Source organism: Canis lupus, chromosome 10 (genome assembly GCF_011100685.1).
Source record: "Canis lupus familiaris isolate Mischka breed German Shepherd chromosome 10, alternate assembly UU_Cfam_GSD_1.0, whole genome shotgun sequence".
Lineage (NCBI taxonomy): Eukaryota > Metazoa > Chordata > Mammalia > Carnivora > Canidae > Canis > Canis lupus.
The window spans coordinates 68,688,630-68,701,042 of NC_049231.1; the positions used below are offsets into that span (position 1 = coordinate 68,688,630).

Consider the following 12,413-nt stretch of genomic DNA (forward strand, 5'->3'; position numbering starts at 1 on the left):
GACAAGAATAATTTGCATTGCTATCAACGATCCACAATTTACAGAGTCGTGAGATAATTCAAGTACAAGGAAAAGCCCGACTTGCTCGGCGTCAGGTGGCCCGGAGCCGTGTGCGGAGAGTGACGCCCGCGTAGCTTTCCCCTGGAGACCCGCAGGTCGTCTTTTCTGCTTCTTCCAAAGTCTTAAATTTTCCTTACGCAGATACAACCTACCGTAGGAATGTTTCCAACGTGTGAGTCACACCCGGGAATTAAAAGGACAGGATGGGATTTTTAAAAAGTAAAGCCTCGACACACATACATGAACAAGATATTGGAAGAGGCTGTAATTATTTGATCTGGGGATGGGGCCCCACAGCGCCGAGGAGCAATTGCTCAGATGGGTAAGAGAAGGGTAGAGAGGGAGGTGGGCGAGGGGTGGGGGTGACTGGGTGACGGACACTGAGGGGGGCACTTGATAGGATGAGCACTGGGTGTTATTCTATATGTTGGCAAATTGAACACCAATAAAAAATAAATTTATTAAAAAAAAAGAGGGAGAGAGAGAAGGGAAGCCCTAAACACGCCGCTGATTCAGACAGTTCCTCTCCTGGCCACGAGGTGTTGCTAACCAGGCGCGATGACCCCAGGGGGCAGAAGCCCAAGCAGCAGCATCCGATCCATTTGTGGAACATTCTTTTTTTTTTTTTTTTTTTAAGCTTCTAGTTAATCTCTCTCTCTTTCTCTCTCTCTCTCTCTCTTTTTAGATTTAAATTCAATTTGCAAACAGAGAGTATAACATCCAGTGCTCATCCTGTCCGTGGTACGTTCAGCGGAGCAGCACATTGGGGTGCTCTGGGGGGCAAGACATTATGACCTCATCCAGCACCTGCCACAGGGTAACCATTAAACACGTATTTCTTGAGATGAATTATGCAGAATGCGGAGGATGCTTCTACGTTGTGGGCGGCCAGATAACACGACATTTCCTGGTGTAAGGAGTCTTCGAGGCCTCTCGTCCTATTGGGAAAACAGGAGAAAACATGATAAACTAGAAATCCCTTGCATGGAACAAAAGGAGATGGATTCAGCTGTGAGCTCAGACTTGGTAAATCCACGCACCGTTTCCATTGCCCACGGGGACGTACCCGGAGCAACAGTACTTGTTTGAATGCAGACATTGCAGACCACCCCTTTATGAGTTTCTGTTTCGCCCAAGGGCCATCAAATGTGGACTCTTCCACTCTTACTACCCTTTCTCCCCAGTTTTTGAATAATCTTGGCACAATGACAAACCGATGGCAAGCCATCTAGAATTCTACACAATCTGTGTTGGTGACAAGTGAGAACAGAAGGGCAATGACTGCAGGGTAGTCACGGAGCTGGAAGGAGGAAGGAGAGCAAGTCAGGAAGGTCTTAGAAAACCCCAAGAGCCCATCATCCTGCTCCCAACTTTCCTGGTTCCTCAGATGCCTTGTGGGGACATCAGTCTGTATTGCCTGCCTACGGCCTTTCACACTTAGGTTAATAGCTCATCCTTGATTTTCCCTCGGGGATGAGCCCCTGCCCCTGGGGCACTGTCCTGATGGGCTGTCAGTTCGAGGCCTCCCCTGCGGGTGGCCAACAGGTAAGCGCTAAGCCAAGCAAGGCCCGTCAATGGCTCCTTCTCTGGGAACCTGTAGAGCCTCAAATCCACTGGAAGCCTTTGAGCTTAGTGTCTCAAAGAGACCATTCATTAGTTCTGATTTCCTGGAACCCCACAGTTGCCCTGGTTTCTGTTTTTCCAAAGACTCTAGTTTTCATTTTCTTTTCCCCCAAGTCTGTGAGCCACTCTATATCCCTCCAGTCAATCAGCTAGAGTTGGTTTCTGTTGACTGCAGCCCAAGAATGGTGGCTGGTGGGATGAAGAATGGTGACTAGTAAAAGAATCTAGCTCTGTGATTGCTTCCATGACCTCTGTTAAACTTAACGTTGAGAAAGATCTGCCCTAAGGTAATGGATGATCCCTGAAAATGGAGACTATGACGTCTACGGACACCTACTTTGTTCCGGACACTTTTAAAAAAACACTCACACGTGTTATCTTATTTCATCTTCAGAATCTTCAGAATGACTCGGTTGAATCGGTGTCACTGTCCCCATTTTGCAGATGAGAAAACCGAGGCATGGAGTGGTGAAAGAACCTGCCCATTGTCACACGGCCCAGGGAACCTTCTCAGTGTTTCTCCTGTAGAATGCCAGTTTTTCAGATTTGTAGCAATTTCCTGGGGCTGCTCTAAAAACGTACCACAAACAGGGCTTAAAAGAACAGAAATTTATTGCCTCACAGTTCTGAAGGCCAGGGGTCTAACATCAAGGTGTTGGTAGGACCACTCTCTCCGTGACTACTCTAGGGGGAGGATCCTTGCTTGCACCTTCCAGCGTCTGGTGTCCGTCAGCAGTCCTTGGCACAACCTGGCTTGGCGACGTATCACATCCCCTGCCATCCCACGGCCGTCTTCTCTCTGTATGTCTCACTTCTCACTCTTCTTCTAAGAAAACACTAGTCATAGTGGTCAAGGGTCCGTCAACTCCTGTATTGCTGCACCTTAACTAATTACATCCATTTCCAAATAAGGTCACATTCTACGGTGCTGGGGGTTAGGACTTCTTTTGAGGGGAACACAATTCAACCCATAACACGGATGGTAACAGAAATTGTTCGAAGAGGAATTCTGCGGCCGAGTATGTTTGGGAAACACAAGCTCGAACACCATCCCAGGAGGAGTCTTTGCTCTAGTACTTTGGGAGGAGCTTTAGTTTGTTCATCCGAAGGGGAGTCACAAAGCTGGGACTATAGGGATAAAACTTCTCAAAGATGTTTGCCCGTGGACTCCCTTTGACAGGTCCACTGTGGGCGACCGTTCTGTGTGCCGCCCAGTTCTCAGGTCAGATGTGGGGCAGCAGACTGGGTGAGGTCCCCCCCGGATCCACCTCTTAGCCAACTGGTGACCTTGAGACGATTGCTTTCTTCTCTGAGCCCGAGTTTCCTTATAGCTAAGAGAAAGACAGTAACATCACTTCCCCATGGGTTTCTTGTAAGAACTAAATGAAATGGGATTTTCTTGCTCATTTTCCTCTTCTTTCACTGTCTTTTTTTGTTTCCTCTTTAGGTGAATGGCTTTGTTTACAGCAGTAAAGATTTACCTGGGGTGACTATCCAACCCAACTGCACTCCCAATAAGTCTCCCAAGTTAGCAAAGAATGGGTAGTTTCTGCCTGCGGTTCCTTATTCTGGTCTTCCACCCCAGGGAGAGGAAGAGGATGTGATCATGCGATCGGGCCAGCAGATGGGAAGTTGTGAAAGGGAACTCGCTCTAGAAAAGCTGCCCACAACTGTCTCAGCTCTCAGAGGAGGCTGAGCTGCTCACGGGGCTCGGGGAGAGCGGACTCGCGGTCTGGTGGTCCACCTGCCATGGAGCCAAAACGGATCAGGGAGGGCTACCTGGTGAAGAGGGTAAGCAGAAGAGCCCCCCACCAGGGTCTCGCTGAAGATGGGGTTGGGGAGCAGTGGGGCGCACGCAGCCTGGGGCTCTCTACTCACTCACCTTAGGAATGTTCTCTACTGAACTCACTGGGCTGGCGTGGAGAGCAGCGCGGCAGGTGCAGCAAGGGAGGGGGGCCAGCACCGGATCCACGGATCCACAGCATCCTGGTTCCGACAGGTGGACAATCCAGCTCAGGCACGAGCGCAGCTTCATCTTGCAGGGATGAGAATTCTAGACTTCTAGGTGGGGGCCTCAGCAAAATCTACACCGTGATTTAGGAAACTCCTGTCAGGAGCTGCATGTGTACATTGTGCTTGAAGACTCGCACTCTTCTGCTCTAGACATTACTCAGAGAGATTATTTCTTTGTTACTTAAATTCCCATCCTCCTTTATTTATTTGTTTATTTATTTATTTATTTATTTATTTATTTATGGAGGAGAGGAAAGAGAAGGGGATTAAAGAGAAGCTGGTATAAAGACACAGCAATCGTAGCTGATCTCTTGGGCCGTCTCCTAAGAATGGGTGCATAAAAACCTTGCCTTTGTCTTAAGTTGGGCTCAAATCTCTTCATTCAGCATTCTGAGTCCATTTATCTGCTGTACTGCTAAGGTAGGAGGAAGTACTTCTACAGTTCAGGGGACAGGGACCCAAGATCACTCAAAAATGCTTTCGTCTCACTGGCTATGGCATGAAAAACTTGAATTTTCTTAGCACCGCTGGTTTTTCTCCTAACGCCGGGGACATGTCATGTCGTTGTGTGAATTCACACGCGGGGCTGGTTGGCATCCTGTGGGCAACACCTCCGTGAACAAGTGTTCTCACAATGACCCCAGTGGGCCCAGCGCGTCAGAAGTAGACCGAACTCACTATAGTCTTTCAGACGCTCGACTCTTCAACGGAGCAAGCACCTAATGTGCCTGTTTTAGGTCATTTATGGGTTTAACATTTTAGCCCCAAATGCTCTACTTGTGAGGGGGTTAAGCCTGATTCTATTTTGACCTGACGCTGGAAGGGACATGACATCACCTGACCTCATTCTCCCATTTCCAGAAGAGGAAACAGACCAGGAAGCTGGGTGACTGCCCCCAGGTCACGTGGCTGTGACAGTTGACAAACCCACTTTCCGGCTCGGGTTTTGACTCATGGGGCTGAACTCTGCGCCCTCCACCACGATTTTCTTGAAGTCAGTGTAACGTGGGTTAAGGTTTGTAATGTATCTGTGGAAGTGAGAATCGTAAGTGGTGCCGGAGAAGAGAGGAGCCCGGGATGGTGTGCTCTTTAGCTCACATGGCATCTCTAGCTATTGTGAAAACTCCTTTGGAAAAGACACACATATACACGCGCAGAGGTGTGCATGGTTTTTTTGTTTTTTTGTTTTTTTTGCAGTAGGCGCCGACCATTCCCTGTGACTGTTGAGTAATAATCAAAGTTGTGTTTCTTCCCTGGTTGCTTGACCTACTATTTGGAGAAGAGCAAGTGAATGGAAACATATTGCGGTGAAAATTGCTGCTATTTAAGTTTGTATGTTCACATTTTAAACTCCATAAATTAAAAACAAAAAACAAAAAACAAAAAAAACCTCCATAAATTACAAAAAAATATAGAAGACTAAATCTCTACTAAGTGAGGCCGCCCCACTAGAAGGTGGGGGTGAAAGAGTTCGGTTTGCCAGGCTTACAGATTTATTTACATTAATAGTTTTTGATCAGCGAGAGTACTTCTCTCAGATTATGGCCTATTAAAGCCAATTTAGAAAATGTACCCAGGTAAAAGCATTAGTGGAATTTCATATTGACATTTTCACACGTTCCATCTGCCTCATTTTCCTATCTATAATTTACATCTTCCGTAGTTTTTGCTTTTTTCTCTGGGACCTTTTAGAACAGTCATTGTTGTATTGTGCTAAGATTCTCTAATTATCATTTTGAAGGCATGCTTGTCTCAGAAGTATTCCCTTCCTTGGCTATAGGACTGCACCTGGAGCCAGAATTTCCCAGGAATGTTTTTGGACGTTCAGTTTCCTTCGGTTACCTCATACATACAGATTAAAAACTATAGATGTCAGGAACCTAGTGCATAGTAGGTGCTACGTATGTGACCATGATTATTTATATTCGTCTTGATATGCGCTTCAGTAGATGAAGGTCCTTTTCTAGTTGCTAAGAGGGACATGCACTGGTTCTGGGTTGGTTGCCAAGGTAATAGTGAAGAAAAGACCATAGAAATATTGCTCTGGCAAGGCGGTTGGATGCCTTCCCTGTGGTTTTTGATGTTAGAGCATGACAAGCAATAGTATATGAATCTCCCTTCATTTATTTTTTTCTCTTATTCAGCTTAAGGTACCTGGGTAGTAATAAGGGACATCCCTTTCCCTATGTCTTGGTTTGTGAAATAACTTTATTGGAGATAAGATGTTTTGAGTGGCAAAATACAATATTAGAAAAGCTGGTGCAAGGATGTCGTTAAGTCAGAAATCTTGGGATCGACAGTCAATGGACTGACTATGAGATGTTCCTTTTTTTTTCTTCTGTGCAGGGTGACCGCTCACATTTTACAATTCCAGTTTCCTCCTTTGCCCCCTGCCTTAGGTCTTTAAATAAAATGAAAGTTCGAGAAGGAGGAAAAATACATGATTTTATCCCCTTGCAATTTTGTCACTCTTAGTAAGACCTAGACCTCCTTGCCTCAGGATCTTGTCACTTTTGACTTTAAGGGGGAAAAAAAAGAGCACCTAGAGCTGACCAGACAGCAGCGGCTTAGCCACTGTGCGAACATGACCTCGTTCAATCCTAATCACCCTCTGTGATGGTATCCTTATTTCCATTTGCAGGCCTACCCAAGCCAGCGAAAGGGAGATTAGATGAATTTACCAGAACTCAAGTGAGGCCTGGACAAATTGTACCGTGGGCCAGATTGGGTTTAGTGACCTCAACCTCCCTTTCTCTCGGCTTGGGGATTAATTCCAACCAATAAACCTAGACATCTTTTGGACGTCCTTGAGAGCACCCTGCTGATCTGGATGTATTTGTAATCGTTCGTAGCTTAAAAAAAAAAAAAAAAAACGGACAGAGGAGCAGTTTCCATGCAATGAATAAGCTGGACTCTACCGACTCATGTCCCAAACCAACCTATTCCTAGAGGTCAAGGGAGCAAAGTGATGTTGGCAGATCGACAACCAAGCAGCAGGCGCTGCGTTCAGCAGGGCGGATCCCAAGAGCAGCTTCGGGATTGGGGGGCTGTGCGAGGCTGGGCCAAGGCGCAGGAGTCGGGGCGGCGGGAAGGAGAAGGGTGGGAGGTGCTGGAGCAGGAAAGCAAAGGGCCGCAGAAGGCTGCGGAGGGAGGAAGAGAGCCTCGGGTGCAGGGCATCCCGAGAGCCAGGAGGCCCAGCCTAGGAACCCTTTGTCCAGCTACCTTTCCTTCCGGACACACCACCATCAGGGGTCCCCAGCAATTTGCATTTGTCGATTCATCACCCTCATAACAGCTACCAGCTGGTCCTTACCCTGCAGCAAAGAGAGATGGGAGCATTGCTCGCACCAGAGCATTTAATGTTCATAGCAACTCAACCCAGAGTGGGCCCAACTATTATCCTTACTTTTCAGAAGAGGAAACTGAGGTACAAGGGAGGCAAAAGGCTTGGCCCAACAGCACCCGGCTGTTAAGTGGCGAAGCTGCTCTGTAACTCAGCAGTGGCCTTGGGGTCGTGGAGGGCCAGGCCTACCTGGTGCTAGTGGTACCCGGGGCTCGTTTGGCAGTGATTTTCTTCTCCGGAGTGCTGTTGCCATGGTGGATGGTGCCCGGGACAAGCCTGGGTCCGAATGACTTCACCCCGCTGTCTACACACCGTGGGATCGTATCTGTCTACATGGTCACTGTTCTTTGAGCCCCTCCTGCCAGTTAGCCACTGTGCTAAGCCCATCAAGTACAGTATCTCAGTTAACCTTCGCAGCAATGGCAAGTAGGTGCCGTATTACTTTCATTTACAGGGGAGGAGACAAATGTTTCGAAAAATTAAATGACTTGACTAAGGCCACACGGCCTGGAGGAGGCGAAGTTGAAATTCGAATGTAAAGCCCTGGTGACTCCGGAAATCACTCTGTTGAGCATTTGGTTGGTGCCATTTCTCTATTGCTCACCTCCTCTGTTTTTATTGAGAAATTGTCCAACTTGTTTACTCATGTAGAAAATATCCTACTGAATAGATTAGTGTCCTTGCCTTCGAAGAACTTACGTAGGTGCCAAAATGACCATTTATCCGGGATGTCACGCGAGCGATTTCATGGATCGGTTCGGAAAACTGGGTGATACAATCTATGATGTAGCAGCAATAAGGGCTTAATTCAATGCACCATCTACTGAAACTGACACGTCCCCCGAGTCGGGGAGGTTAGGTGAGGCCTCCTCACAGTTCCACCGAAGTCAGTTACCGAGTTTTCCCCGTAATGTAATTTCCTTTCAATTCCAGCTAAGCGTCAACATCAATGTACGAAAGGAGAAGTCAGGGAAAGGGGAAGGAAGTGAAAGGGGGTGTCTGCACTCCGTGGGAGGCGTCTGGGAGGGGCTCGACACCACATTCAAATTCCCCTGCCCCGTAGCAGGGAGTCGTGGCTTCTTTCAGTGAAGCTACACAAGCAGGCGTGCCTCAGTCGGTGCAGTGGTCACTCTGACCTGGAGCTGTCCATCAAGGTCCCCCCCACCTCAGGGTGGGAACAGTGTAAGCAGAGCCTGCCTCGGGCACCGGGGCAGCCCCGCGGTGGAGCATCCGCCTTCAGCTCAGGCCGTGACCCCGGGGTCCTGGGATCGAGCCCTGCATCGGGCTCCGTGCAGAGAGCCTGCTTCTCCCTCTTTCTGTGTCTCTGCCTCTCTCTCCCTGTCTCTCATGAATAAATAAATAAAATCTTAAAAAAAAAAAAACAAAGAATCTGGGGATTGAAAGGAATACTGAGTATTTAAGGATTTTGTTGAACTGTGGCTTACACTTCTTTAACTAATTCACTAACAAGCACGCTGGAATACCTCTTGCGACGGGGAACTCACTAATTTAAATTTCTCCCTTAAGTTATGCAGCAAACTTTTTATTTTTTTCAGAGACCTCCACCTGTTGAGCTTCCAAGCAGTCTATATTAATGTTTCACACCTTTGAAGACAGTCCTCATCTGCTCTGCTTGGCCCTGCTTATCTGCAGCTTTGAGGTTTCCTGAACATGAGGTCATTTTCCAGGTGCACTTAGAGGCACAGAATTACAGGGAATAGGGAGTATTCATTGGATGCTTACTGTGTTCTTTTAGCTGTTGCCCTAAGCAAGTTCCATGGAGTAGTTCACGTCACCTCCCAATAACGCTAAGAAATAGGTCGTAGCATTATTCCCATTAGCCAGATGTGGAAAATGAGGTTTAAAAACTTGTTCAAGGTCACATTGCTAGACTGTAGCAGAGCTGGGATTTGATCCTGGGCTATTCAGATCCAGATCCATGGTCACCTATTGGAAGTCCTCCATCTAAAGTTACAATATCACTTTCATCACTTCGGATTCTATGCCTCTATTTATATAGTCCTACAATGATTGAGTTTTTTTGACAGCCCACATCAAACTGCTGACTCACAGAGCTCCTTTTTTTCAAACGCTATTTCCCCAAACTCATCACTAGTACATTTTTATATATCTTTCTAAAAATCGCATTAAATAAAAAGATCGGATCTTATTTCATTTTAATTTGCATTTCTTCGAGCGCTGTTGAAGCAGTGCATTTTTTATGTTTATTCAATCCAGGCTTTTCTTCTGAGAATTGCCTGTGTATGTCATTTGCCCATTTAAGAAGTTAGGAGTGTTTGTATATTTCTTATTGATTTTAAAGAGTTCAAAAAAATATTGAAAATATTAACCTTTAGTTATATGAGAATAGGTTATAAAATCCACATGTTTATACGTGTTTTCCAGTTGTTGCAGGATTTTTTTTTTTAATGTGTAGAGGTGTAATTTTTTATATGGCCAAATATCTTGTCCTTTAAGATTTCTCCCTTTGGTGTCAGGCGTTCTCAGACTCTTGTGCACTAAACTATAGCAGTTCCGTGATGATGAGCAGTTGTTTGACCCGAGATACTAAATCTGACTCAGCATCTAACACCTGCCTGTCATGACTTGAAATTGTTTAGATTTTGGCCTATAATGGGAAAAAACACAAAAATGCTCTCTATATGTATGAAATCATAAAACATATCTATTATGTTTCTATAAAATGATATAATATGATTTAGATATATCTTATGATTATTTATATGATTGCTCTTACTCAATTATAAATAAGTCCCTATGTTTATGATTATGTAATGTACATTATATATTATACATTTATGATATATTCACATATATATGTATATATATATTTGAGCTTGTATATATGGCTAGCTAAGTGGTCTAAAAATTTTGATTTAGAATCCAGAATTACTTAGTTATGTAAGAACAGAAATGATGATGGCATCTGAGGGAAAATGGAAAGAGCATAAAATCGAGAACCAGGAGCCTGGATTCTAGTCGCAGTCCACATCAACTGGGCAGGTGGTCTAGGCCCAGTCACTTAAATGGGCCTCAACATTCTCACCTGTAGGATGAGAGTGTCGGCAGGTGATCCTAAATGCCTTTCTGGCTTGGATGCTCCTTTTTTTTTTTTTTAATTGGAGTTCAATTTGCCAACATATAGCATATCCTCGGATGCTCCTTGATCACACTTGCACGTGTGCTATTTGATGAGCATCAAGAGGCTTGGGGACAGAAGGGGTGAATAAAGGGGTGGCTGAGAGAGGTGCTGACAGCTAACTCCAGTGAGAAGCTGCGGTAATAGCCACGAGGAGAGAGCACATACCAAGTGCATCACCCCAACCTAATTAACCACAGCCAAGCCTGGAAGAAAGTTTCCACTTTATAAATGGTCAGATTTCTTTTGTTTTATAGAACTTCGGCCTCCTGGGTGTGCGTAATGAGCCCGAATCCCAGGGGACACATTCTCCTCTGAGTGAGTTGACAGGGTCCCTTAGGCTGCACTTGAATTAGGAAACTCAAATGAACTCATGTCGAACAGTTGGCTCCAGAGTAGCTGTATTTTAATTGTCCACAGAAGGAATGCAGTGTTGGCTGACCTCTCCCAGTGTACCCCAGTTCCAAGGTCAAAAGCCCTGAAGGACTACAGCCGTTATTAACCTTTGGTAGGCCTGAGGTAGGATATAGGATTTTGAACTTGAAAGGCATTTGCAGTCATCTAGCCCAACTTCTTACTCCTACCTCTGTGAATGTATCTTTGAATATTTTCAGTTTTTTTTTTTTTAAAAATTAAATAGACCTCCCATATTTCCCTAAAAGTATATCCTGAATTTTATTTTATTTTATTTTTTTATATATCCTGAATTTTAATGTATAATAGTGTCATGCGTTGTTCATTTATTTATCAATTTTTTTTCAATTATTATGAAAATTTTCAACCCACAGAGAAGTAGGAAAAATAGTAGATTACCTAGATTTATCAACTGTTAACAAAAGGATGCATTTGCTTTCTCTCTCCCTACCTCTGTATAAACTCACACACACACACACACATTTTTACACTGACATCCTTGAGGAAAGGTTGCAGGCATCATGCCACCTCACACCTGAATACTTCAACATGTATCTTCTAAGAATTAGGGCATTCTCCACAGCTTTCCAAATTGGATGGACAATTTTGCACTCCTGCCAGCCATGTATAGGAGTTCCGGTTACCATCCTTGCCAAATCTTGCTCTTCTTAATCTTTTTAATTTTAGATACTCTTGTGGGCGTGTACAGGTATCTCATTTGGTTTTAATCTACATTCCCCCGGTGAAAAGTGATTTTGAACACCTTTTCAAAGGCTTTTCGGATATTCTCTTTAATACAGTATCTCTTTCAGTTTTTTCCCGTTTAAAAAAAAAACAGATTGTATTTTATTTTTACTAATTTGCAGGGGCTCTTTATATTCTGAATATGAATTTCTTTCAGATAGATGTAAGACAGAAAGGCATTTGACTGACATTATTTCATGTGTCTTGACATTGCCTATTTTTTAAAAAGAGAAATAATCCAGTGTTAGTATGGAGAGCTATCCTGCCTGTGCAGAAAAGAGATACTGTGCTCTAATTTAAGATTATTTTTAAATTAGACTAAAACTAAGGAAACACTTGGACAAGCAAAACGATAGTCCCACCAGTATTTATCTTTGTTACATAAATAGTCTTCCTTTTGGGCAACTGGATCTTTTTTTTACAAATACTCTTTGTATTTTAAGATAAGCAGCAGGATCTGCTGGAAACTGGATGATAATTCTACTTTGTGGTAGTCATGACAAGGCGACACCACGGGTTCAAAGATGAGAAGCGAAAAAAAAAAAAGATGAGAAGCAAAGAACCACTTCCTTTTCCAAAGTTCTCCCATAATATAGATAAGAAAGAGACTTTCTTGATGTAGTCAGAATGGCTAATTTATTGCTACGAGTGCGGTTGGCATTAACCCCAACTGAAAACATTTTAAATAAGGATTTTCCTAAGGCCACATTGACATGGATAGTCTCACTCTGTCCTCCTAGAGCATTTTGCAAGTGATTTTCATATAACTTATTCATGCTCATACGCAAGGTGGCTCTTTGAGTTTCTTCTTGATGTTCACATCCAGAGAAAATCTGATCAGACCAAAGGATGGAAGTAACTGCAGCTAGCGTGTCACCACTTATGGCTTCCAAGCTGATGGCTTCCATCAGCTACTATTCAGTCTCAATTGACGCTCGAGATAGAATCTATTTGCCATCCCTAAGTGGAATGGACACAGGGGCAGGGTTGGGAGCAGAAAATGAGCCACAGAAAGCCAGACTGAAGCACACAAGGAGAATAGAGAGCCATACCATA

The 12,413-nt window shown here is 44.5% G+C and overlaps 1 protein-coding gene and 1 long non-coding RNA gene across 2 annotated transcripts in view; one reads left to right on the forward strand and one right to left on the reverse strand.

Annotated features, from left to right (window-relative positions):
• Positions 1-12,413, reverse strand: part of LOC111097806 — an 18,661-nt gene continuing 6,248 nt past the window's right edge. The window contains exon 3 of the long non-coding RNA XR_005366210.1: positions 1-998. This is a non-coding gene — a long non-coding RNA (uncharacterized LOC111097806). The remainder of the gene's footprint in view (positions 999-12,413) is intronic.
• Positions 3,363-12,413, forward strand: part of PLEK (pleckstrin) — a 25,135-nt gene continuing 16,084 nt past the window's right edge. Inside the window, 1 exon segment of the mRNA NM_001003363.2 lies at positions 3,363-3,474. Coding sequence (NP_001003363.1) covers positions 3,433-3,474 — 42 coding nt within the window. The 5' untranslated portion in view covers positions 3,363-3,432.